The 27,565-nt window shown below is 43.7% G+C and overlaps 1 protein-coding gene across 2 annotated transcripts in view; it reads left to right on the top strand.

Moving 5' to 3' along the window:
- The window catches only part of CUBN (cubilin), a 238,472-nt gene that overhangs the window by 163,986 nt on the left and 46,921 nt on the right, over nt 1-27,565 (top strand). For both annotated transcript variants that reach the window (XM_006119493.5, XM_075922454.2), the window contains 10 exons: nt 2,793-2,971; nt 5,641-5,850; nt 6,305-6,445; nt 7,494-7,675; nt 10,115-10,286; nt 11,328-11,534; nt 16,843-16,992; nt 17,737-17,858; nt 20,795-21,020; nt 22,526-22,713. In XM_006119493.5, coding sequence (XP_006119555.3) covers nt 2,793-2,971; nt 5,641-5,850; nt 6,305-6,445; nt 7,494-7,675; nt 10,115-10,286; nt 11,328-11,534; nt 16,843-16,992; nt 17,737-17,858; nt 20,795-21,020; nt 22,526-22,713 — 1,777 coding nt within the window. The remainder of the gene's footprint in view (nt 1-2,792; nt 2,972-5,640; nt 5,851-6,304; nt 6,446-7,493; nt 7,676-10,114; nt 10,287-11,327; nt 11,535-16,842; nt 16,993-17,736; nt 17,859-20,794; nt 21,021-22,525; nt 22,714-27,565) is intronic.

The following is a 27,565-nucleotide window of genomic DNA, read 5'->3' as shown; positions in this document are numbered from 1 at the left end:
TTGCTTCCTACTCAGATTGGTGGCCAGTGGACATAGACCTATTGGCCACAACCATAAACTGCCCACATTCCCTGCTCCATAGCACACTTGGGAAGTTGTACTGTATCCTCTCATTTGGTCTGTGTTCTCTACATGCTATGTAGGCAGCAGAAGGCATATAGGGCCAGATCCTCATTTGCTGATCAGATGAAGTCCACCGACTTTAGTGGAGTTACACCAGTAGAACCTGTATCAGTTTCAGGCATCTGAACCTGGATTTCCCTACCATGATCCTGCAAGGCTCATCATTCTCTGGCTTCCAGCTCTCTAGCCATAAGAACAGAGAACATAAGAATGGCCACAGTGGATCCGACCAAAGGTCCATCTAGCCCAGTATCCTGTCATCTGACAGTGGCCAGTGCCAGGTGGCCCACAAGGAATGAACAGAACAGGTGCTCAGCAGGCAAACCAACACGTCTCTTGGACAGATCTTCCTTCCTCATCAGCGGGCTATTTCCAGACCACAAAATTCCATGCCTACACGATGGATCTCTTACGAAGGCAGATTGCCTTAGCCAGCTTACTTTGCTTTCCTTCCTGCATATAACAGTCCACAGATTGTGGCGCACTGGTAAGAGAGTGACTGGCTGGGGGTGAGGCTCTGATCCAGCTCCATTGCCCCTGTCCTCTCCCTGCTGAGGCTGGCAGAAAAGCCCCTGGGGTCTGGACCCCAGTGCATAGGGCTGTCAGCCTGGACACTGATGTGTGGGTCCAGCAGCCAGGATGCCAATCACTGGGACAGGAGCATGAGCATGCTACAACAGCCGCCCCCCCAACACACACACACATTCCTAATTCCCTTCCCCTGTGCTTCCATGGCTCCCAATTGGCTGGGAATATGAGCAACATGGACAGTGTCACCAACTGGGACTGCCCCTGCCCCTGCCCTGAGCTTCTCCCTTGCACTCCATCCTACCCTGCTTAATCCCCTGCCCTGATTCTTGCAATCCCCTCCCACATGCACCCTTATCCCCCTGCCCTGAGCCCCTCACACCTCCACACACTGCACCCCCTGCCCTCTACCCCACATTTATATATTTTACAGATACTGTCTATGGCAACCCCCACCCCCACCCTTCTGCCCTGGGCCCTCCCCATTGGGGGGAGGGTGAATTGCCATACAACAGTACCAATAGGAAATTTAAGTTGCTTTCATCCCTGTCTTAAGGTAAAAGTGCCACAGAAAAAAGCATTAAAAACAAGAAAAGAATTTACTGATGCTAAGTAGCTTACCAGAGCACACTTCTGACTCCAACGAGGACTCTGGCAGGTGAATAGTATTTCAGTCCCCACCAAAGGGCTCGGAACAAGCACACCATTTGATTTTCTTCTTTCTACAGTTTGGTTTTTGATCCTTAGGGTATGTCTAGACTACATGGCTCCGTCGATGGAGCCATGTAGATTAGGTTTCTAGATGTAGGAAAATGCAGCGGCGATTTAAATAATTGCAGCTTCATATACATCAAAATGGCTGCTGCTCTGTGCTGATCAGCTGTTTGGTGGCACAACGCGGTAGTGTGGATGCTCTGTGGTCGACAAGGGAAGCCCTTGTTGACCGCCCCATTATGCCTTGTGGAATGAGGTTTACCGTTTCATTTTCACTGCTTCATGAGGTTTGCCGCTTCATTTTCCTGTGTCTAGTAAACTAATCTACATGGCTCCATCAACGGCAATCAGTCAGGCCCTAGGTTTCTTCTCAAGGAATAGCTTCAAAAGGCTGAGTCCCGAGGTGGGGAATTACCTTCCTCCAGAAATTTCCCAGGACCCCTACTTAACTTTAAAAGTTCATCTTGTTTCAAATAGCTGCTAGGTGATGATACAGTACCCCATAAGTGAAACTGTCTTGCATTTATAAGAAGTTGTTAGCTCTTACACGTCTACAGAAGGGGATGCATACTGATTCAGCTTGATGCTCCCTTTCTAGATAGCTTTGACCACTGCCGTCATTTATTTCAATAGTCACTGAAGATGTTCAATGGGGAATGTTTTTAAATACAGTAATTCGTCATTTAACACAATAGATGTGTTTCTGAAAATGTTTGTGCTAAGTGAAAACGTGCTGTGCGGGGTCAATTTTCCCATTAAAAATAATGGAAAAGGTGGTGGTGGCGAAGTCGATTTTTTGTTGGTGTTGGGTTGTCAACATCAGCATTAGATATCTAGCAACACAAGTCGCCGCGGTTTGTTAAAACACAAAGATAAACATGTGAGTGAGCGGAGGAGCGCTGTGACCATGTGTATTCATCCGCTCATGCGTATTACCACTGTTTTCACCAACTTATACCGCTACACAAAGTAGTCTGCCACTTGATTATTTTCGTGTTATTTCGAGGACGATCATATTATTCGAAAAATGTTCCCTAAAAAAAATTGTGCTATTGCAAAAATATGTTAAGCGGGCATGAGTTAAACAAGTAATTACTGTAATCATTTAAAGGTAAAATGCTTCAAAATTCTGCACATTTAATAGTAGCATTATTTTAAGTCCCTTAATTTCTGTTAGTAGGATTCACATCAGCAACTCTCAGGACTTGCTGTGGTATTGTGACATATTTAGTATTTCTGGCATTATAATTGATTCCAGCTCTATTGCTGTCTGTGAATTTGCCTGTCTCTATCGCCGTTCCTTTTTCCTGCTCTCACTGCAGCTGGACATCTCTAAAATGTCATTGCTTGAAGGCTCCAAGGACTTACTGAAATGTTGTAAAACATTTTCTGCTGCAAATTAAATAGAAAAGTTCCTCCTATTTTAGTTGTGCCTTCAGTTACCTTGAAATACGGGATGGAGCTGACTCCAGTGCACCGGTGCTTGCCAAGCTATGCGGAAGTTCTCTGCCAGGCATTCAAAGGTCTTCGGGAGCTGTCATGTATCTGAGGTTTAGATCTGACAACAGTGCCACACATATTGGATTCAATGCCAAGTACTCAAGAGGTAAGGCCAGAAGTTATTCATCTTATTGCATTTTCACTGATCTGACGCAATCCGAGGAACAGAAACAATTTCCAAGTCCTCTAGTTTTTAATTCAATAAAGATTGAATTATTGAAAACAGATTGATTGACAGAAGCTGTCCTCATCTTCCATCATTGTACACCATAGCTTCATGTAATCAGAATCATCACATCAGTTAATGCTAACATATTATTTCCCTAACGATAGGTAGGAATGATAGCAAAATTGGAAAGTCCTTGCAGAATTGCAGCAGTGGAAATGATAAACTAATTAGTCAAACTGCCATCATCTAACAGACAACACCAAAAGGGCCAATTACAGCAAGGAGTAAATGATTGTAGCACCTGTGGCCCAGAGGCATGTGATATAAACAGTGATGTATGATAAATGACATGCCAGTTGCATCTTGGTCAGCAAATGTCTAGAAATGAGTTTAATGGTGTAAAGTCCAGTAATCTGATGCAATATTCAGCATACACATAGAATGTCATTTAAATGACAAGGGGGCTGAAGTATGTATTGCAAAAAAGAGCAAGTACCAGCAAGAGGGTGTGAGGCAAAGTAGGAGTGCTGGCAGTGTCATGACTGATTACATTAGCAGTGCCAGGAGGCAAACAAAGTAGTAGAAAAAGCAAAGGAGCCCTGCTAATCTCAGTGTGGGGTTGAGTGGTGGAATGGGGATAGGATGGAGAATCAATATTAGAAAATGAAATAATTCATTAAGAAACCATTTTTATTTTCTAGCTGCTAAGGCAGGGCTAGTAACAAGCAACAAAGAGCTAGAACTTTGAGGGGTATTTAAAACCCTGGAGTCAGATTCAATGACTACGTAAAATGATATCCATTTTTAATCATGTCACTAGCCTTCAGAGAAAAGATTTTGTTTATTATATTGTTCTCATCTGGGAGTATTCAAAATTAGGACATTGGGGTTGTTTCTTCTTCATATTTATTGATAGCAAAGAACTGTAATGTATAGTTTTATGCAAGTTTATTGATTATGTTTTAATCTCAACTATAAAAATAAATAAAATCTACAAATATATATCTTTTTGGGAGTGAAGACAGGGCCCATTGTATGAAAATATGGGCGGTACATGTTAAGAGAGAATTTGTATCTGGTCAAATGAATCCCAATATCTCCACTATCTGTTAATAATGTTGAAGTAAGTCAGTTAAGAGCCTTCAATATAATCACCACCATACAGGAAACAAAGAGAAATATAACAACTGCTTCAAAAAGTCTGTAATCTATTTTGCTGACATTCAGGATGCCCTGGGAAATCCTGTACCACTGGGAACAACTTATATTTTGTTCCTAACATTATTGCCATTATGAACTTAACATTTGGTGGTTATTACAGAAGTGAAATTTCAGGAGAGACGTGTGAAAAGTGGGTGTTGTCTTTGTGAAATTGGAAGTTGGGCCATGCATAGCAAAAGCACAGAGAAAGGCACAGAAATGAGAATCAAAAGCAGTAGGAAACAAACATGAAATGTGTAATTCTGAGACACATAAGACAAGACCAACAAATAGACTGTGAATATTACTATCTAGTTAAATCTAGAGAGGAATCTGACTCCTTCAAACTATCATCCAAACCTTAAAAATCTGGACCCAAATTTAGCAAATGACATTTATCTTTATAATGGTCTGTGATGGGGCATCTACCTCACACTGGCCTTTTAAGGGTTAAAACCCAGCCCTGGGAGAGGGCTGGAGCAATGGAGCTGTAGAGCCAGCATCTGAGGCCAGTATGAGCCAATTAGGGCCCAGCTGAGGGCTGTATAAATAAAGGTTCCTGGAGGGGTGGAGATAGACACACTTACTCTGGCTGGAGAGCAGGAGGGGCCTGGCAAATTGGAGGCCTCCAGAGACAAGGCTTGAGAATATTAGGGCTCTAGTTAGAGCAGGGCTAGGGAAAGGCAGGCAGAGCTGGGGAAGCTCTGTCCAGGCAAACTCCCAGGCTGCAGGGCCTGAAGCAAGGCCTGAGACAACTATGGCTGCAGAGGGAGCTATGGGAGGTAAAGGCAGCAAGTCCGCATCCCCTTGCCAATGATGTCTGGCCATGTCAGACTGTGGTTTGCTCCCGAGGTAAAGGGCTAGATGAAGACTGGCAGTGAGTCACAGAGACATGGGGAGACACTAGCCAGAAGGGGGTGCTCCCGCACCAAGAAGCTAAGTCCCAGAGTGACCAGCAGGAGTGCCCTGGTGGTGAGTCAGACTGTGTGACATGGTCCAACACAAAATGTGTGATCGAAACACTTCCAGACTTTGAGATGTTGGAAATCTGGATCCAAAGGACCTGATTCTCATTTACACTACCAGAATAGAAAGGGACTTCACCGTAAATGAGAATCAGGCTCCAAATCTGCAACCTGAATTTATCTCTGGCTGAGATTAGATCAGTGACAAGTAAAACAAAAAGGAAATGACCGACATTCACAGCAGGCGTAAGTATTTGTGTAAGAAAAACAAATTAGGATGGCTGGAATTACGAGGCGAGAGTAGGAGATTTATAATCTGCAGGACAATCCCCACTATGGGTGTGCCAAACTACTTGCTGTTAAAATCTTGTGGGAGGGCCAGCTCGGTTTCATAAGGTGCTGTGCTGGGCGGGAGGACCAATGGAAATGTTCTTTTTGCAGCTCTATGTGGTGGAACGGTGATAGGACAAAACGGCGTCATTGAAAGCGTTGGATTTCCTGAGCAGCACTATCAAGACAATTTGTTCTGTGAATGGTTTCTCCGGGGACCTACTGGCCATTATCTCACCATTAGCCTAGAAGAACTAGATATTCAGGACTCCCCCGAGTGTGCAAATGACTTTGTGGAGATCCGGGAGTACAATGCTTCAGGTCAGTAGGTTGCTTCAGTGATTATCCTCCCTGCTCTCATCTCAGCATCAAGCCTCAAAGGAGACAACTTAAAACTCTTGCTGTTCAAAGAACTACATGCAGTATACATTCCTACTGTATTGCCAGCATAGATACATTAGTTATTGAAGTAAAGCAAACAAAAACCCTTCCAATTCTTTCCCAAGATTGCTTTATTTCTTTAAACCTATCCAATGATCTAAAGTTGGTAGGGAAACTAATTTCCAGCGTGACCAGCAGGAGGTGCTCTGGGGGGTGACATGGTCCAACACAAAATCTGTTATCGAAACACTCCCAGATTTTGAGATGTTTAAAATCTGGATCCCAAGGATCTGATTCTCATTTACACTGCCAGAGTGGAGAGGGACTTGAACAGAAATTTGAATAAAAATCATCCTGATAATAAAACTCATCACTCCGTCTCTGACTTGCCTAGGGAATTTATTGGGCCGATATTGTGGTGCTACAATCCCTGATGCAGTGGATACTTCTGACAGTTTTGCTTATGTCAAGTTCATCACTGATGGATCTATCAACGCCCCAGGATTCAGACTGCGCTTTGATGCGAGTATTGAAGGTTAGATTTGTAAAGTGGCAATTTACCAAAAGCAAGGCAGCATGCATAACTAACCACATTTTCCACCTTTATTAGAGTGCAGTTGTTTTGTTTTCAAATCATTTATTCTTCCAGCAGCGTATATTTGTTCTTTAAATCTGTCTTATGTATGGTTGTGGCTCTCTGATCTTTAGCTGCCCTGCTGGGGTAAAAGATAGAACAGCAGACAGCCTGTGCTATCTTCCACCATAATGGGCCATAAATGAGTGCACAACTCTGCTGTCGTATTGTTTAACTCCCAGCATTTGGGGATGCAGTCACATGGAAGATGATGTACAAAAATATAGCTGTATCATCAAAATGATACATATTAAACTACACCTTTCCATAAAAGAAAAGGGGACTAGCAGACTTGGTGGGCTGTTTCACTGCTAGGGAGGGAAAGCAAATTTCCCACCTTAGTCCTTTTTAAGGCTCTTTCCTTAGGGCCCAATTTATATGTTGTTTATAATAAAAGGACATAAACACCACAATATGAAACAACTCAACTGAAAAATTTGGCTCACTGTCCCCTGAGGCTTTTCTTTGCCTCAAACAGCCAGGGAGCAAGAGAATACACCCTTCCTTTTTGTCCCACCTGGACCCAGTTTCCTCTGTACCCTGCCCAGCCATGTGATGGCTTTCCAGACTGCAGTTTTAGTCTGTCATAGTGAGCTACTCTGATCTCTTGATGCAGTAGCCCCTGGGCAGTTCAGGAAGGCACTCATCTGGGATGAACATTTAAGAGAAGCAACTGCTAATTCTTGGTTTTACAATGGTTACCTTGGTCATTTATTATTCATATTTTAACAAATATTTAATGGCATATTTGAGCAGATCTGCCAGAAATATTGAGCTTTGCTAATCATTGTGACCAACATATGGAAGTGTATAAGCCTAGCAAATTAAAATTTCAAGCAGTCGGATCTTATATTAGTTCTAAGGTTTTGCTTTAATCCTTTACCTCCATAAAGCATTTTGTACACACTGATATTTTGTGAGAACTTTCCTAACGTTTGTTCTGTTCCAGAGTGTGGTGGAGATCTGACTGCGCCTGTCGGGACATTTACTTCTCCCAACTACCCCAACATGTACCCACACAATCGCGTGTGTGAATGGAGGATCACAGTCCCAGAAGGACGACGGATCACACTAACTGTTAATGATATGATAACTGAAGCCTACCGGTGGTGCAGCTTAGATTATGTGGCTGTAAGTGTAATGAATAAATACAAGGAAAGCACATTCACATGCTTTAATTTACTTACACAGTATTTCCAGAGAAGTACTGTTGAAATCACACCTGATTCTAAGACCAATTATAGATCACCCCAAAAGAAAGGTGCTTAGGGAGATTGTGGAATCTCTATCACTGGAGATATTTAAGAGCAGGTTAGACAGACATCTATCAGAGAAGATCTAGACAGTGTTTAGTTCTGCTGTGAGGGCAGGGGACTGGACTTGATGATCTTTCGAGGTCCCTTCTAGTTCTAGTCCTCTATGATTCTATGAAAAGTAGTGGTGGTGGAGAAAGAAAGAAAATACCTCTGTAATTAGATTCAGGAAGGCACTTAAGGTCATGTGTAACTTTATGCATGTCATATGACTAGTTCCACTGAAGCCAGTGGAACTACTCACATGTGCAATTATGCAAGTCCTTAAGTATTTGCAGGATCAGAGCCTTATTTACTAAATTAAACAAAATGTGTTGAGACTTTAAGCAGATTCAGAAGCCACCCTGAAATATTTAAGTCTGAAACAGAATCCAGTTGTTATTTCACAGCACCCAGAAAAACATTTGCACATTACAATACAGAGAGACACAAAAGCCCCTACAGCTGGCAAAGCACGTACTGTCCTGTGCGTTGAGGCAGGACGGATCCAAGACTGTCCACCCACTCCTGCCCGGTTGTGTGATAGGGCCAGGAGCACTCTCTCCCCCATCATGTGGCTATCCTTCATGCCCTTGCTCCTCTGCTTCAGCCAAGTCACACTTATTGTCCCTTTATCAGCTAAGGAAGTAATGAACTCTGTATCCCTGCATCCTTTCCTGCATTTCCTGCATCCCTGTGTGTCATTAACTCTCCATCTCATTCCAAACCTCAACTGAAAATATCTTTTCTCCTCTCCTGTACCTCTGAAATTATAGTAGAAGGAGAGACAGATTAACTCTGTAGGTGTATTATTCCACTCCCAGGCTATGTCTATACTCGCAGCATCTTGCACGAGAAATAGGCAAATGAGGCTAAGCGTGGAATATCGCTGATCATCATTTGCATACTTAGTGAGCCGCTAATTTTGCAGAAGAGGCTTTTGCGCCAGAAGGAGCTGTCTACACTGCCTCTTCTTGAGCAAGAAAAACCCTCTTGCACAATGCTGTTACTCCTGAAAATAATCAGCGTCGCGGCATTGCGCAAGAGGGTTTTTCTTGCGCAAGAAGTGGCAGTGTAGACAGCTCCTTCTGGTGCAAGGCCTCTTCTGCAAAAACGGAGGCTCATTAGGTATGCAAATGAGGCTCGGCAATATTCCACACTTAGCCTCATTTGCATATTTCTCACAAAAGAAGCCGCGAGTGTAGACATAGCCTCAGTGTCTTGGGCACTGTATATGAAAGAAGTCATACATAAAAAAACTTATCAAAAACTAAATTTTGGAGCTGATTAAAATTTTTTCATAAAATTTCTTTTTGAGGGGCTTTTTGAAAAAATGTATATTTTTCACAAAAAAGTTCTTTTCGCTGAAAATTTCCAAAGTTTTATTTTAAAAAATTACTAGGGGGTTGTGCCCCCTGCTCACCATGCTCGCCAAGCCCCCTTTCTCTGGGAATAGGTGTCTGGCCAGGGAGGAGGCTGCAAAAGCAGGGAAGGGAGCAGGACTTGGCTGGGGGTGTGGTGTCTCGGTGGAAGGGGTAAGTGAGGAGGCTGAGGGTTTGAGGTCTTGGCATGGTGTTGAGTGAAGGGGTGGAGGAAGGTCTTGCAGCTCCCACCCCACCACACCCCAGGAGGGCATGCAGCTCCCGACTGCCCCGAAGACTGGGGAGGTGGGATGCCTTGCGAATCCCAGCCCCTGGTATGCGGCTCCCCCTGGCAGAAGGGTGGGTGCACACCTGCCCAGCTCTTGGGCCCCCCTATGAGAGGGTTGGGGGGATGGCTCGCAGCTCCAACTCCCCCAGAAGGGGGGAGGGCAGACGCCTTTTGGCTCACGGCGCCCCCCTGTGCGGGGAGGGCATGCTGCTTCTGGCTTCCCCCATGAGAAGGGAGGCCACACAGCTCCCGGTCTGTGGCCCTGGAGAAGGGGGGAGGGAGGAGGCAAGGTGGCTGAGGACAGAGGGAGTGGAGGGATGCAGAGGGATGTGAAAACGTCACTCTGTCGTCCCGCAGGAAAAATTGTATCTATATAGAGCGGGGTTTTTACAAAGAATCAAAACATTCCTAGAAATTTTTGGGAGAAAACAAAAAAGCCATCATCCTCATATTCACATTTTAATTCAGAACCTGACCAGTACAATCAATGTAAGATTTTGTTTTATAGACTTCACTAGGTTGTAGAACAGTCCTTTATGGAGTGATTTTGGTGAGGCTTGTGCTATACACGTGAAGCACATTTCAACTCTGAAGATGTTTGATTTGAGCTTGCATTTTCAACCAACAGGTTTACAATGGCCTTAGACAGAATTCTCCAAGACTAGCCAAACTGTGTGGTGATGTAAATCCAGGCACGCAAGTGAAATCCTCAGGAAACACAATGAAAGTGATTTTGGTCACTGATATTTCTGTTTCAGCAAGAGGCTTCAGTATTTCTTATTCTTCTAGTGAAGATGCAGGTAATGCAAGCTTTTATATTAACCTTATATGAAGTACCTTTGGCAAGCCATTCTGTAGCTAGTACTTGGCAATAAAAACATTGGACAAATATGATAACTGTAACAGATACCTGGGTATTTTCTTCTGTGTTCCATTTCTTGAAAATGACTGGGCTGAAAAACTCCACATTTGGTCAAATTTGGCAAGCACCCAAAAGAAAGGAATTTTGCTTTTGGGGTTGTGGGTATGTGTGCACACATGTAATCAAGATCAAAATGGAAAGGACAGCTTTCCCACTGGAGCATGGTGTTTTTGCTATGAGAACTGCCTGTGCAATGCTTGCTTCTGTGAATTTTGCATTTAGCCTGCAGTAAGGGGAATGCAGCTGCTCTCCTCCCGGAGGCTTTGTGACACAGAGTCAGAACGCCTTCTGTGCTCCTCCGGTTGCTCAAGAGGGATGGTAATTTAGTGCCCCTCTTGCAAACCAGCTTCATTGACTAATGTACGGAAGTGAGGATAGAGTTAACATTCCACTATTACATGCAAGGGATGGGGCAGCTGGCAGAGCATTGTCTGGTAGGGCTCAGGCCTTTCCAACAGCCTTCCCTTCTCATGTCCATTAGGGGCTGAATGAGCCGATCTACAGGGCATGCTGCAAAGTCCATCTTCTCTTCCTTGCCCATAAGGAGCTGGGTAATAGGTGAGGCTAGGCAGTGGTAGAGTGGAGTTGTGGTTGGGATGTTGTTAGAAGGTGAATTAATTTTTGTTATATTTATTTTGTTGCTGAGCTATTTGATTTTATTTTGGGGTAACTTACAGCTGAGTCAATTTCTTTACACGTGTGTGTTTAAAATGGTTTCCAAGAACACCCAGGATGTTGGTAGGGCACTCTCTTGTTGTAGAGTAGTAGCACTACATAAAGAAAGAAATGAAGCTGGACTTCATTCTGTTCTCAGTAACATGCCTGTAGATATCAATGTGTGGGAGTAAATGAAAGCAAAATTTGTCCGGATGCAGAAAAAAATTATTATTTTAAAATAAGCAGCGTCTTGGTTCTGCAGTTTGTGGTGGGACCCACACAGAAGCTGAAGGAGGGAATTTCACTTCTCCGGGCTATGATGGTATCAGAAATTACACAAACAACTTGAACTGTGAGTGGACCATCAAGAATCCATACCACTACAATTCATCCACTTACATCTCCTTTGAGGATTTCCACTTGGAACACCACCAAGACTGCCAGTTTGACTATCTAGAATTGCGAGTAGGTATGTAATGTCAATTGGAACAGAAGAGTAAATTAAGCATATTAATATGTCAGTAACTTCAGTGGCAACTGTATCACGTTAAGTGCGCTGTACAGCAACTCTCCAAAATTTAAAAGGTGTTTGATATGGCACTTTATGATATAGTCTGAACATAAAAGCAGAGCTGTTCACTGGATTAATGCACTACAGCTATGTATGTCTGAACATATTTTAGAACTATAACTGTGACAGTGTGGACAAGGCAAGGCCCAAAGCCACCCCTCCTCCCACCCCTGTTGGAGGCCTCAGTATTCTGCCTCACCCGTCCCAGGAAAGGAGCAGTGTGGAGTGGCTGCTGGTGAAGCAGCTTATCAGGTCCAGAAGGGCCATGTAAAAGGAGCTGCAGAACAGAGCAGCAGTTGGTGTTGCTTGGAGCAAGGAGGAGGACGGACTGCATGCTTGACTAGAAGAGCAACTGGGCCACAGACAACTCAGTGTGAGCAGGAATAGGGGAGTGAGATACTCCTGGTTGGCTGCTAGGACTGAGCTAAAGACAGTCTGCTGGCAGGGATTGAGAGAGGGTGGGAAGAGAAAGTTGCTTCTGACTGGCTGGGGGAACTGAGTGGGACTGAGCCTAGGGAGATCTGCAGGAAGACAGTGTATCCAGGGAGGAAGCCCTAGGGATACAGCCCCATTCCAGGGCTGTCCAACTTAAAGGCCAAAGCCCAGGGAGGCCTAGAGAGACACCACAAGATGGGTATGAGATAGGGCCTAGTGAACAGAATACCCCCGAAGGGGTCTGTTCTGATTAATTTGCAGACAGGATATGACATAGCTGGATCACGATGTCTCTGAAAACCCACCTGAGGACACCAAAAGGGGTCACCAGAACTAAAGAACACAGGCTACATCTACACTTAAAGTCAACTTAAGCCACGCAACTTCAGCTACATGAATAGTGTCTCTGAGGTAGACATACTTTAAGTTGAGTTACTGTGGGATCTACTCCACAGGGGACTGATGGAATAAACTTCCATTATACTTCTCCTCTGGTGAAGAATAACAGGGTCACCAGGAGAGCGATCTGTGATCTATTCGGCAGGTCTTCACTAGATAAATCAGTGATGGGAAACCACAAACAATGAGTGGACCATGAGTGGGCTTCCTTCACCTCGGTGGACCACAGCAGCCTACAGCCCTCTGGGGTTCCAGTCGCAGCCCCCCTGTGTGCCGCCTCTCTACCGCTTGCCTCTTGCACACTGGGGCACTGGAATCTCGCACTTATTGGCTCCTCCTCCTCCCAGCTGATTGACAGCATTCCTGCTCTGGGAGGGAGAGAGAGGAGCCAGAACAGGGTGTGAATCAGGTGATTTGAGTGCTCCAAAAGTGCTGGGAGAGAGGGGGAGGAGCAGGTAAGTGTGGAACTCTGGTGCCCTAATGTGTGAGGGGCCAGTGGAGGAGGGGGACAACCAGGGGGTCTGTGGGCCGCAGGTGGAGCCCTAGGAGGCCACAGGTTGCCCAACACTGTGCTAAATCGACTGGCAATGTATCAGTCTCAGAGCGTTGATCCGGGGTGTAGATGTAGCTTGCAGCTGCAGCCAATCAGAGGGGGGCACTCAGGAAAAGTGGATTCTGGCCCCATTACAGGACCTGATTGATCACTGCCCTATTTCAGTTATGCTCATGGAACTCTACCAAAATCAGTGGACTTAATGAAGTGTGATCCTAGAGGAATGCTGCTAGATATGAATTTTTTTTCACATATTAACACACTGTATATTGAGAAGTTCCTTTCTTCATGCCTTCTCTGGTATCTTGGGGTATGTCTACACTACCCCCCTAGTTTGAACTAGGGGGGTTAATGTAATCATACGGAGTTGCAAATGAAGCCCGGGATTTGAATTTCCCGGGCTTCATTTGCATGATCCCGGCCGGCGCCATTTTTAAATGCTGGCTAGTTCGGACTGCGTGCCGCGCGGCTACACGCGGCACGAACTAGCTAGTTCGGATTAGGTTTCCTAATCCGAACTAGCTGTACGCCTCGTGGAACGAGGTAGTTCGGATTAGGTGTACAGCTAGTTCGGATTAGGAAGCCTAATCTGAACTAGCTAGTTCGTGCCGTGTGTAGCCGCACGGCACGCAGTCCGAACTAGCCGGCATTTAAAAATGGCGCCGGCCGGGATCATGCAAATGAAGCCCGGGAAATTCAAATCCCGGGCTTCATTTGCAACTCCGTATGACTACATTAACCCCCCTAGTTCGAACTAGGGGGGTAGTGTAGACATACCCTTGCACTGTAAGGCTCTGTGGAAGTGGCATGCCTCTTTCTTTTTATATTAAAAATGGCTCAACTAAAGTTGACTGCAGTATGTAAGCACCAGATGTCTTCTGCCTTCACAGGCCATATCAGTGACACTCCCTTCACCTTGACCCCCCCTCCTGGAGGGAGGGAATTGAAAGAAGATATGTTACATTTTCACTGTTTTGAATAACAAAACCTGTGTGTGTAGGTGTAAGCTTATCCTCTCTCCTTAACCCTAAAAAGTAGGTCCAAGACATACTCTTTAGAGTAAAAAGCACAGAAAGAAAAATACTAAAATCTGCTCTCCCACCTCTTCTCACGCCTCAGACTATGATACCAAAGTGCTTAAGCAGAGACAAAGTCTATTGCCCATAAAAGAAAAGGAAGCAAACTTGGTCTTGTGTTATTCAATATTGCTCACATTGGCCAGAATAATGGATTTTCAGTTTACCTTATTTGCCTTATTTCACAAGCTGTTGTAGCTGAATTGTATATGCTGACAGTTAGCATTTAGTGAGCAGTGAGATTTTAATGATGCAGAAAGTCACTAAATTCTAGTGAATTTTCCTTGGACTGCATCAGAAGAACAGACATGAAATTGGAAAAAGTTCCTGGCTGGTAGCAGAGAGATGGGACACTGACTCAAAAGGAGAGTGTGGAATTATTTTCCTGAAATTGCCCATACTACATGGCTACATCTACACTGGTCCCTTTTCCGGAAGGGGCATGTAAATTTCACTAGTCGTCGTAGGGAAATCCGCGGGGGATTTAAATATCCCCCGCGGCATTTAAATAAAAATGTCCGCTGCTTTTTTCCGGCTTTTAAAAAAGCCGGAAAAGAGCGTCTAGACTGGCCCCGATCCTCCGGAAAAAGTGCCCTTTTCCGGAGGCTCTTATTCCTACTTTGAAATAGGAATAAGAGCCTCCGGAAAAGGGCACTTTTTCCGGAGGATCGGGGCCAGTCTAGACGCTCTTTTCCGGCTTTTTTAAAAGCCGGAAAAAAGCAGCGGACATTTTTATTTAAATGCCGCCGGGGATATTTAAATCCCCCGCGGATTTCCCTACGACGACTAGTGAAATTTACATGCCCCTTCCGGAAAAGGGGCCAGTGTAGACGTAGCCCATATGTTTTTATGTGTTTTTTTTTAAGATAGAAAAATTAAGCATATATAACTTGATACAGGGAAATGTGTTTACACCCACTAAGTAAAATAAATTGTATTTCAGCCTTCCTGGGTGAAGTTTAACATTGTTTTAAATGATCAGCTGCAAGAAAATATTTCTCCCATGTTGAACTAATCTAATTTCACACCCACACTTTCTGAATGAGCATTCTTTATTTTTCTGTGGCAGATCCTGGACTTTATTATTCAGTCTGCACCTTTTTTCAGTTTGAGTCAAGTTAAGTCACACAGATGGCCATTCTATGCCAGAAAGCTATGCAGATTAATACATATATATTAGTGTATAATACTAGAAGAGAGAGGTTGCACCATTTTTCTGTGTAATTTATGTTGGATGCCAGTTTATTATTATTTCACTTTTCATCCACAGATCTCAAAAGGCACTTTACAAAGTTGGCTAAGTAACATATCCCTGTATCAGAGAGAGAGAGATTGAGTGATTTGTTCTGAGTCATACCAAGCACAGGGCTTGGAATAGAACCCAGAAGTTACAGCTCTTATGCCTGTTCCCTGTGTGCTGGACCATGCTGCCTCTCCTTTTGCAATCTATGAGCCGCGTCTGAATAAAGCCATGAATCTATAGTGCAATATTGTTAGCGAAGGAGATTTAGAAAGATAGTTCTTGGACATTTTGACACACCGTTACGAAGTGCCTCAATTTTCTCCCTCTCTCTCATTAAGAGCATATATCTGTGCAACACTAAAAATAAACACTATTCAGACCAAGAGAAATGGAATGAAAATTGGTAGAAATGTATGCAAATGATAAAAAGTTACAACAAATACATCTATCAGTGTCATTCTTTCTTAAATCTATAGAGAAGTCTTCAACTAAGAGCAAATGTTGCTTAACTTTACACAATGTTTAGAGTGGAGTGTTGCAGATATCTTTGGGGTACTTTCAGCTAATTTTGGGGTGACTTTTTAAGAAAGAAGGACCGCCCCCCCCCCACAGACACCTATATTTCTGAAACTACATAGGTCTTATCCAAACTGAAAATTCCTATTTAATTTAACAGGCATTCCATGAATAGAAGAACCAAGGGAAATAAATATAAATAGGTTAGTTAGTCCATCTTCTCCCAGACATATATCTTTGCAATGCTATGGACTAGTCTTTGAGGGTGTGTCTACACAGAAAAGTTATTTCGGAATAATGGCTGTTATTCCAAACTAAGTATGCGAGTGTCTACACAGCAATTCCATTATTTTGAAATAACAGATGGCTAATTCCTACTTCTGTAAACCTCATTCTATGAAGAATAATGCTTATTCCGAAATAGCTTTTTCAAAATAAGATGTGTGTAGACACTCCACTTCTGCTAATTCGAAATAGCCCCTCACCAGGGCCTTTCTAAGTTATTCCTCCTGGGGCTCTAAATCAAGATAGCATGTCTACATTAGGGAAGCCTGCCTTGGACTAATTTTGAGGCTTCCCTGCAGTGTAGACGTGCTAAAATAACTATTCCAGAATAGCTGATTCTGAAATAACTGTTTAATGTAGACATAGCCTGAGTGAGCATTCTCAGGTCCCATTGGTCAGGCAAGACACAAGTAGCCAGAGAGCAAAGGAAAAGATTAAACTGGCTAATACAGAGCTAGATATAGCATCTGCTTATTCAATTCAAAATGATAAATAATACAGCTTCTATAATTGTTCCCTGACTTGAGTGATGCAAATGCCACTATAAAACTCTAAAGCTCTTCCTTGTAATGAGTACTATGCCCTTTAGTGTGTGTTTAAAATAAAAAAAATAAAAAAAGAGCCTTTAAGCTGCTCCCTCCCTCTTTTATTTCAGACTGATTGAATTAGCTGTAAAATTGTCATGTGTTTTTTACTCAGGAGATGCTGATGGAGAGTTGATATCCAGACTCTGCGGCCAGGCACCACCTTCAGTGCCACTAGTCATAGCAGCTCCTCAGATCTGGGTGCACTTTAGAAGTGATGAGCGTGTGGAAGATAGAGGATTCCATGCCAATTTCATGTTTACAGGTAAGTTCTATAACAAGCTGTTTTCCCTGACACTAGCAAGTTGTGCTAATCACATTGGAATACAAGCTAGGAGGTCTGCCCTCAAGCAGAGTTAAAGCCAAACACATGTTATAGGCTGAGCTTTCACACACACTGCCCTCTGCCTCATCTCTGTTGGCTAAGCTGCAGTTGAGTGTTTTGCAGTGCTACTGAGGGGCAGGTTGACTCTCATAACACATGGAGACTCTTGCAAATAGAGATTTAAATTATAATACCAGCAAAGTAGCCAGTGATCTGGAAGCCTACTGGACACATTAATACTTACACCTTTATATTCTTTTTGCAAACCCACTTCATGCCAACTCACTGCAAGTTACATTCTTTACCATTTACCCATTTACTGATCCGTGCATGCTAATGTTCCTGTCGGTGCTGAACTTGATCATGGCCTGGACACATCAGCAACATCACATTAACAGTGCTGTTAAAAGTTGTGGTTTTAAGTATCAATTTCCAAAGCTTGAATGGGGCTTTATTAAGTATCAAAATAAATGTGAACTTTTCAAGTTCACTGAAGCTTCTTATGCACTACACTGGCAAAATATTTTTAAAGCTTGAATTTTCTCAACCAGATTGATTGTTATTACCCATCTGAATTCAATTAAAATAGATTTTATAGCTTGAAATATTGCCAGTATTGCAAATGTTTGTTTAGAGCATGCAGTTTCTCACATATTCAAAAACTGTATTATTTTTTTGTTGCAGCTTGCGGTGGTATACAGACTGCTGAAAGTGGAGTTATCTCAAGTCCTAACTACCCAGATCCATATGACAATTTAAATCACTGTTCTTGGTTGTTGGAAGCCCCACAAGGTCAAACGATTACTGTGAGTAACACTAACCACAAGCTATAGAAAAAGAGTGAATGCACTTAATGTATTTCATGAGTCTGTAGGAAAATAAATTTTAAATGGCTTAAAAGTTTGAAAATGGGAAATATTAAAGAATGAAAACATCACCATCAATAGAATGCAATAGAGATAGAACAACCTGCTTCTGTAGACCATCATCTATTTTTTTTAAAGTTGAGGAAGTTAATCTGCTACTGGTTCTTGTCCTCAGGTAGGCATCACACATCACTTACTCTTCCTCCCATAAAATAAAACAGCTACTGTGTACACATAAGAAGCTAGAGTAGCTGTTTAATTAGATGTAGAGTGATAGCCTTTAGGAGAACAAGTATGAAGCTAGAAGGCTGTGCTGCACCTCCAGGAGGTACAGAACAGAGAGTGCAACCCTGTAGAAGAGTGGGACTTTAAGGCATTTTTGTGCCCCTAAGATTGTGGACAGCTCTGTAAGAGGTTAACTGGTTACCCAGTGAGCAGGCAGCATATCAGCCTGCTTACAAGATAATCGGTTAACTGGCCCTGCCAGGTGGACCCGCCAGGTCTGGAATAGCCAGGTCTGGAACAGCTCCCGCCACTCACGGCCACGGTGGGGCTGGAGTAGACCCTGTCGCCAGTTAAACCTCTAGGCTGCATCTAGACTGGCAAGTTTTTCCGCAAAATCAGCTGCTTTTGCAGAAAAACTTGCCAGCTGTCTACACTGGCCGCTTGAATTTCCGCAAGAACACTGACTTCCTACTGTCTGAAATCAGTGCTTCTTGCAGAAATACTATGCTGCTCCCATTCAGGCAAAAGTGCCTTTTGCACAAAGCTTTTGCGCAAAAGGTCCAGTGTAGACAGCTCAGATTTGTTTTGCGAAAAAAAGCTCCGATTGCGAAAATGGCGATCAGGGCTTTTTTGCGGAAAAGCGCGTCTAGATTGTCACGGGCGCTTTTCCGCAAAAAGTGCTTTTGCTGAAAAGCGTTCGTGCCAATCTAGATGCTCTTTTCCGCAAATGCTTTTAACGGAAAACTTTTCCATTAAAAGCATTTGCGGAAAATCATGCCAGTCTAGACGTAGCCATGGTTTAACTGGTTAACTGTTGTAAGCAGTTTTTACATCCCTGCTCTGGAGAGCAGCATGGTCCCTGGCAGAAATGACAAAAGCCAGGTTCTGCCCTAATTTCCAGCTTCCCAAAGGTTACCAAGATTCCTTGTAGCACTTTGTATTATGCCCCTGCACCAAAGCTTGGGAGGGGACCAGCTTAGGGGCCCTTATACTGTAACCCTATGCTGTGCTTACATTGTAGACATCTTCTGACCCCTAGGGGTAGCAGATCCCGCCAATGACATGTAGGAGTCAGTCAGGAAGCAGAATTCTTCCCTGAGTCTACTAGGAAATAGCTCGGAAACAGTTTTGTGAACCAGTGTTCTGCACTTAGAATCATACTTACTGGCACTCAGCAATTCCCCAAGCCAACATTCACAATTCACGTGTAGAAACATGTCTTCTAACTGCAGGCTCAGCACACTCATCCAGAGCTCTGTCTGTCTGAGCTGCACTATGTCACAATACAGGTCTTTACAATGTTTTAGGGAAGATGAGGGTGTATGATGTCAACAAATCTGTATTTAATCAATGTCATTTATTTAAATTAGTACTATTCCTAATCATCTGAAAAAAAGCTTTTATTCTAAGGGGAGCTGATAGTGACACCTGGCATGAAGGTTTCCTAGCACAAGTGTTCCCTGTAAGCAGAGTGCATGGGTAACCACCCATGAGAGATTCATGTGCCACACAGCTGATTAGCAGAGTGCCCACACCTGCCCACAGTTGGTAGCACGTGTCTCTACTGGTGATGCACATCACACTTGCCTTGGTGCATGCAAAAAAATGTATTCTGCATGTGGTTGGAAAAAATTAGAGGGAACTTTGCCCAGCACTATCCATTATAAGCCACTATTTTAGGTTTCTTATCATTTTCTAAATACTAACTATTTGGATTTAAATTTTCTATGCCTCAGGCTGAATTTTTTGAGAAATGAGACTCAAGGAATAATTACATATCCTTTTGCTAAACTCTTCCATACAGATCCCTGGCAACAATACCACACTGGAAGAGCACTAGGTACTCATTAGCGCAGATCAGTAATGGAGAACAGATCTAATAACTCTGCAAGCCTGGATGATCAGCTGTTTGAAATCCTTCAACTGGAAATCCCCACTATGTGCATATCACCCCATGCATCCCAAACTGGGGTCAGCAGCTCACTGCTCACATTCTTTCGATCTGGCACATGCAGTTTTGTAGGTGTTTGTTCTCATTTGGTGCAGCAGCTTGCTTCAGATTTAAAAGAAGCGAGTCGTTTTCACTAATTGTTTATTATGTTGACCAAAAAAAGATGGGAGGCATGGACTTTTTTTCTAAATATCTAATTAATATTTTACCACATCTGAATCTAAACTAAGATTTCATTATCTCAGGTCCTAATTCAGGAAAGCAATTCAGCCTGTGCTTAAGTCAATCCCTTTTCAGGAAAACCACTTAAGTATGTTTTCAGCACATTCTTTAGTCCAATTGACATCTGTTCTAGATCTCTCATTTTTCTTGTCTCTCTTCATTCCATAAGATCATTATGATTAAGATACCTAAAATGCAGCTGAACACCAATAACGAAGTACCAGAGTCAGCTTGTCAACCAGTGTAACATGTTAGCAGTCTGTCAAACTGTTGTGTTGGAACTGTTAGAGGGCCTGGGGTAGTTCTGTTCTGATGCATCGTTCAGTACAGCTGGTTTTAAGTTCTTAATGTTTATTTTCTGTTCATTCCCTCTAAAGCATCTGGCACCAGCCACTGTCAGAAAACAAGATACTTAGCTAGATCCACCATTAGTTTGTCCCAGTATGGCCATTCTCATGGCATTCTTGCTTGTCTATAGCTTACTTTTACAGCTTTTGATGTTGAAAAGCACTCACGCTGTCGCTGGGACTCAGTCACTATTTTGAATGGTGGCTCTCCTGGTTCTCCTATAATCGGACAATACTGTGGAACTACATCTCCTGGGACCATTCAGTCAGGTTCCAACAAGCTAGTGGTGATCTTTAACTCAGACCATTCGGTGCAAGGAGGCGGATTTTATGCAACATGGACTGCAGAATCTTTAGGTAAGAGAAAAATAATTACTGTCTTATTTATATACACAGAACAATACTTAGCACTTGCATAGCACTCTTCATCTATAGATACAGAACATTTATTCTCACCCTCTTTCAAAAGTGTGTTGAACACAAAAATTAGTATATAAAATAGAATATAAAATATTGCCACCTAACTGAGATGAACCTGCATTGAAATGACCTTATAAACTGATATCAAATTTGGATTCAGCCTAGTTTCTGTTGGCAATCACTATATTTCTGTCAGTTGATATCCTGTATGAAAGGAGTTCTTGTTCCTTATACTCGCTGCAATTTGTCTAAAGTCAGAGATTGGAAGACATTTCCTTTCTGTGACAATATTCATTTCACAATATTTTGGTGCAAGTGTTAAACAAAGTTACAGTCATGGAACCAGAATAAAATCAGGATCAAACTAGAGAGATGGGGTATCATTTTCAAAAGCTCCTACCTGATGTACAAACATAAATCCCACTGACTTTCAGTGAGAATGTAGGGCTTGTCTACATGAACATTAAAGTCATGGAAAGTTGGGATGTGATTCTACCCTGCACTAGCCTGCCATGAATGCCTGTTGAAGCACACTACCAGTTGATTAGTGCACTTCAGTCTACTCCAGGAGAGAAAAGTAGAATGTTATGAAGTTTTAAATTGTTCTCTCTCTCTTCTTTACTACAGATTTCTAAAAATATTTGGAAATATAGCTTTAGTAAACTATGATTGGAAGCAAAATTGTTTCAGATTATGTGAACCATGTATGATGTGAACTTTCCTAGAACTATGATTATTCTTCTTTATAAATGAATCCTTTAGCATTTATTTTTAAACATGCTGGGCAAAATTCTGTGCTGATTTAATGCCTCTTGTAATCCCACCAAGGTCACTGGGGAAAGGATGTCTAGGGTGGAAAGGAAATCAGAATTCTGGTGCAAGTGAACAGATGCAGTTTGAGAAGGATTCACATGCACAGCTGTGCTGTTTCAGTTTTGTAAAGTAGAAAGCTGAGGGATCTGGTAACAGAATGAGATTTCAGCTCTTGGAATGGTTTGAATAGCAGTCAGTAATGATGTGAAAAGAGTGAAGGGCTGGAGGAGGTTTGCATGGGCTTTGTTACAGTACAGATTAGATCTCATTCCATGTGTGAATAGTAGTCAGTTTTACTTCCCAGGTATTTACCAATGGAACAGAGGATAGGATACCAATAGAATAGAGAATAGGGGAAGCAGAGGATATGTGGTGTAGTGAAAGAAGAGTCCTCTCTTGAGCATATCTACCCCATATGCACCAGAAGGTCGTACTTCTCTGGTTGTAGGAGTAGCAATGGGGGTGAATGAATGATGAGTCTCTCCTTTTTTGCTTCTGGAGCCACAGGCAGAGGAAGTAGATGGAGGGGAGGGGCAGCCACCCACCATCTTAGGCCCAGCTGAATGCTGTGGGAGCATCAACACCTGGAACATTTTGACCAGCCCTATTATCTATGTCTGTGTTTACAGGATGTGGTGGAATCATTCATTCAGATAATGGTACAATCAGATCTCCCCATTGGCCTCAGAATTTCCCAATCAACATCAGATGCACATGGACAATCATTACTCATGAGAGCAAACACTTGGAGATAAGCTTTGATGATAACTTCCAGATCCCTGATAGTAACGGAGACTGCCAGAGCAGTTATGTGAAGGTAAGAGAGCACCAGCATGAGATCTGTGGGTTGGCAGAGTTCAGTGTTTAAGTATTCATTACTAAAAGCTACATTAGTACAGTGCTATGGTTGACATTTTAAATGCACAAACTTTGGAAATTCAAAGTTATGCTTCCCACAACAACGTATTCGTGGAGAGTCACAATAGTGATGCTATAATCCTAAGTAATTTATAAAATATAATTGTGCATGAGCTCTCAAGGTTGTCTTCATTCTCACTTATGTTTCTTTCATTGGCAACTCACAGCAACTTATTTGAAGGCACGAGAGCAGAGTGGGACATGCTTTGAATTCTTTGTAGTTTAATTTTTTCTTGGGCATTTGGCACGTGTTCCCTGTTTTCGGCACGCCCATGTGTACTAAAGGCCAAGCATTATTTGACATCATGTAGGATGACTTGAGTAGCTCCACAGCTTTAGAAAAGAGCTACATGGCATTAATTTTTAAAGCTATAAAAAAAATCCCATTTTGTGTGCTGCCCATTAAATATGTCACTAATAAAGTTTTGTTTCATGAACAGTAAATCTTACTGGTTCCCAATGGAGGAGGCTGTTGACTAAAAATAGCCAAGCTGAGCTGGGTGTCTGTCTTGAGTATTGTTTTATCTGTATCCCACACACCTAGGCTGTGTCCAGACTCCATGCCTCCGTCGACGGAGGCATGTAGATTAGCGAGATCGGAAGAGGGAAATGAAGCCGCGATTAAAATAATCGCGGCTTCATTTAAATTTAAATGGCTGCCCCGATCTGCCGATCAGCTGTTTGTCGGCAGATCGGGAGAGTCTGGACGCGATGCCCCGACAAAGAAGCCTTTCTTCATCGACACAGGTAAGCCTCGTGAAACCAGGTTTACCTGTGTCGATGAAGAAAGGCTTCTTTGTCGGGGCATCGCGTCCAGACTCTCCCGATCTGCCGACAAACAGCTGATCGGCAGATCGGGGCAGCCATTTAAATTTAAATGAAGCCGCGATTATTTTAATCGCGGCTTCATTTCCCTCTTCCGATCTGGCTAATCTACATGCCTCCGTCGACGGAGGCATGGAGTCTGGACACACCCCTAGTGGGTGTGGGTCACTGTCCCATGTAGTGGCCCTTAGACCACTTAGCGTGAGAGATAAGAATAAGTGAGCTCTACAGCCTAAGCTGAGAGCCAGCTGGCTTTGTAGCTCAAATGGTAGAGGCTCATGAACTAAACCCAGTGGCGGTTGCATATGCAAAGCTTGCATGGCATGGACGAAACAATTTGAATGGCCAAGTTAGCCCCTGAGACCAAGTGAACAGAAATTTCAGGTGCCGAGCCCATCAAGTGGCCTGGTTATCAGAAAGTGCTGAGTGTCCACCCTCTGGCAATCAAACCCCTGCAGTGTGTCCCAAATGGGGCACCCAAAAACTGAGACACTCCATAATGATGGCTTCTGAACACCTTGTCCTGTGCGTGCGCTGTTACCATATAAGCATGGACAACACAGGCCTTCCCGTACTGGGGAGAAGGGGGGGACAATTTAAAGGGGAGGACTCATGGCTTTCTCCTGTGTCTCCTCTGCCCACCAACCCCTGCACTTGGCCTGGTGCTGCCATGCTCTCCTGCCTTATGCTACCTGTGGGGCAGGGACTCTGGCGTTCTCCCTCTGTGCCTCCCCCAGCACATTTGGCCGCTCTCTGTGCAGGGCCCAGGCAGGGAGTGGGAGGGAGCTGCTTCTCAAATGGCTGACGCTGGCTGCTACAGATCATTGCTCTGTGCAGAACAGTGGCTGCTTGCAAGAGCCAGGCTGGGGAGTGGTGGGCTGCCCCCCCACCAGGGCCCAGATGTCAGCGACAGAGGCCAAGCAACCCGGAAACATGCCACCACACTGCAGAGAGCAGCAACCCTGAGGGGCTGGTATGAGAAGTAGCAGGGCACACCCTTTCTGCTTTCTGTCCTGGCCCAGCTGCAAGGGATGGGGGCTGAGTATTCCAGGGGGCAGATGCAGAGGAAGAATGATAGAGCGTCTCTCCTTCCCCTCACTACACCAGGCTGGAGAGAGTATTTGGCCCCACATGTCCCCCTACATGTCACCTATGCTTTTAAAGGCTCAGTGCTGCAAATACCTAGGAACATTAGTACCCTTATCCATAAACCTAAGTGTTTGTGTGGGATCCAACAGTACATGCCTTTGCTAAGATAGCTGTTTAGTATGAAGCTGATCTCTTCTTGTATTTTCTCATATAAGCAAAGCAAAAAGCATTAGGAAGGTCTTGAAGTAAATAGGATGAAATTCGGTAGGGACAAACACAAAGTACTCCACATAGGAAAGAACAATCAATTGCACACGTTTCAGGAAAGATGCGGACAAATTGGAGAAAGTCCAGAGAAGAGCTACAAAAATGATTAAAGAACTAAAAACCACGATCAAAGAGAGAAGTTTGAAAGAATTGTTCTGCAGTACCTTTGTCTATGTCTAGACTACAAGATTTTTTTGAAAAAAGTTGCTTTTTTTCAAAAAAACTTCACCTGCGTCTAGACTGCTGTCGCGTTCTTTCGAAATTAAATCGAAAGAATACAGCATTTTTTTCAACAGCATTAAACCTCATTTTACAAGGAAGAATGTGCAGCCAGGCAGCCCACCCCTTTTCTCAAACAATCTTGCTTGCCCTCTGAGACATCTGTCTGTATACAGAGCAGAGAAGGAACAATAAGAAGATCAGCATAGCCATTAAGCTTTGATCTGCTTTGACCAGGATATGCAAGCTTCTGACTCTGAGTAACGATTAAGGAAATAAGCTAAGCTCGAGGCTGCAAGAAGTGTCGGCTGGCACCTATGTTGATTCGAACACACAGTCCCAGGAAGAGGAATTTCCCACTGAGAAAACAATGTCCAGTACTTCAAAATTTAATCATCTCAATTCTCTCTTACAAGTGTAAATTAAGTTCACAACTTCCTTGTAAGAACTGGTCTCACAGCAGACAGACCAGCATCAATTGGCATTACAGATAAGAAAGAGAAAATACGTGACCCACTGATTATATAAGTTGGGCCCAGCACACACTCACTTTGAGTGTCAAACTACCATTTACCTGCTGGTCGGGTTAGGTGTTTGACCTCCCGAGGTCCACGGGGACGCCCACCTCGTATTTTCGTCTTTCCGAGGAATTGAGGGACCGATCCTGGCCTGACACGCTGGGACCGAGTGACGCAGAAAGGGGTAAAAATTGTACCTGTATGTGTCCTTTTGTTTTAGTGCATGCATAGAATAGAGCTCTTTAAAGATTAAGCTGTCATTTGGTACCATTATTTTCTATTTCCTATCTTTATTTTCCTTGTAACCATTTTTTTTAAGATCTATCTATCTATCTATCTATATATATATATATATTTGCCAGCAGTTAAGAAATAGAACAATAGCCATTGCAACCACATGATTTATAAGCTTCCTCAAATAAACCTGTAACTGTTTAAGCTTTAACCTGACTCCTTCAGTTGCTGTAATAGAACCAAGCACAATTTAAAAGAACTTCAGCCGGTCATAAAGGGACAGATATAGGGAGAGCTTGGGCGTTTGGATTTGTGTCACACCCAGGTGGCAAAATTCAGTTGGGGCGCTTCTCAGTCTCCCCGAGGCTGCCCGCTGCGAAGGAATTATGAAATTCTAGCAGCTGAAATCTGAAGCGTAATAAGCTCTCCCTGTACACTTATTGGGGCACTCGTCAACCTCCTCCAGGTTGCCCACTGCAAGGGACCCCGGTCTCAGCAGTTAAAGTCTCGAGTGTATAGTATACACACGCACACCACTCACTGCCCTGACCATTGGTTGGCAGAACTGGGGCACTCGTCAACCTCCTCCAGGTTGCCCACTGCAAGGGACCCCGGTCTCAGCAGTTAAAGTCTCGAGTGTATAGTATACACACGCACACCACTCACTGCCCTGACCATTGGTTGGCAGAACTGGGGCACTCGTCAACCTCCTCCAGGTTGCCCACTGCAAGGGACCCCGGTCTCAGCAGTTAAAGTCTCGAGTGTATAGTATACACACGCACACCACTCACTGCCCTGACCATTGGTTGGCAGAACTGGGGCACTCGTCAACCTCTTCCAGGTTGCCCGCTGCAAGGGACCCCGGTCTCAGCAGTTAAAGTCTCGAGTGTATAGTATACACACACACGCACCACTAACTGCCCTGACCGTCGGCTGACAGAATTGGCGTAGTCGGCAGGATTGTGCTACTGGTTCACATACAGCAACATGAAGCCTGTCATGATAGACATGGATTTTAGTGGTATAGAGAAAGGGTTTGCCCGAGAGGGATGGGGTAACCCTAAATGGGATAAAGATATGTTACAGAAAGATTGGGGGAAATCCCAGGAGATCTGGGAACAGTTTTATAGCTGGCGAGCTGCTTGTAAGATCAAAAAGGGAAAAGGGAAAGGCGCTTGCATCTGGCTGTTAAAGGGTGCCTGGCAGGCAGCCTGTGCTAGCTACTGGGACTTAGAAACTGAGCTGATAAAGGTTAGAAATGAGAAGGAGGAACTGCGGAAACAATGTCAGAACTTAGATACCCGGGTGCGGACACTAAGTAGGGACATGGAGCACCTACAGGGGCGGCTCCTCCCAATGTTAGAAAAGGAAGGGATTGCACGTAGAGAGAAATTGGAAGCCAAACCACGAAGCATTAACAGAGCCAAAGTAGAAACTGCTCTGTGGTTAGATCCAGATGATTGGGACGGAGACATCTGGGATTCCTCTGACGGAGAATCAGTTTCCTATTCGCCTAACGAAAGGAAAGCAGCCCCAGTTCAGATGAGACCAGTTGTCACCTTTAAAATATCAGGTGAGGAGGATGGAGGAAGCTCAGGC

Source organism: Pelodiscus sinensis, chromosome 2, assembly GCF_052426305.1.
Source record: "Pelodiscus sinensis isolate ZL-2025 chromosome 2, ASM5242630v1, whole genome shotgun sequence".
Lineage (NCBI taxonomy): Eukaryota > Metazoa > Chordata > Testudines > Trionychidae > Pelodiscus > Pelodiscus sinensis.
Note: the sequence above shows the minus strand (reverse complement) of the source record. Positions and strands in the feature narration are given on the sequence as shown.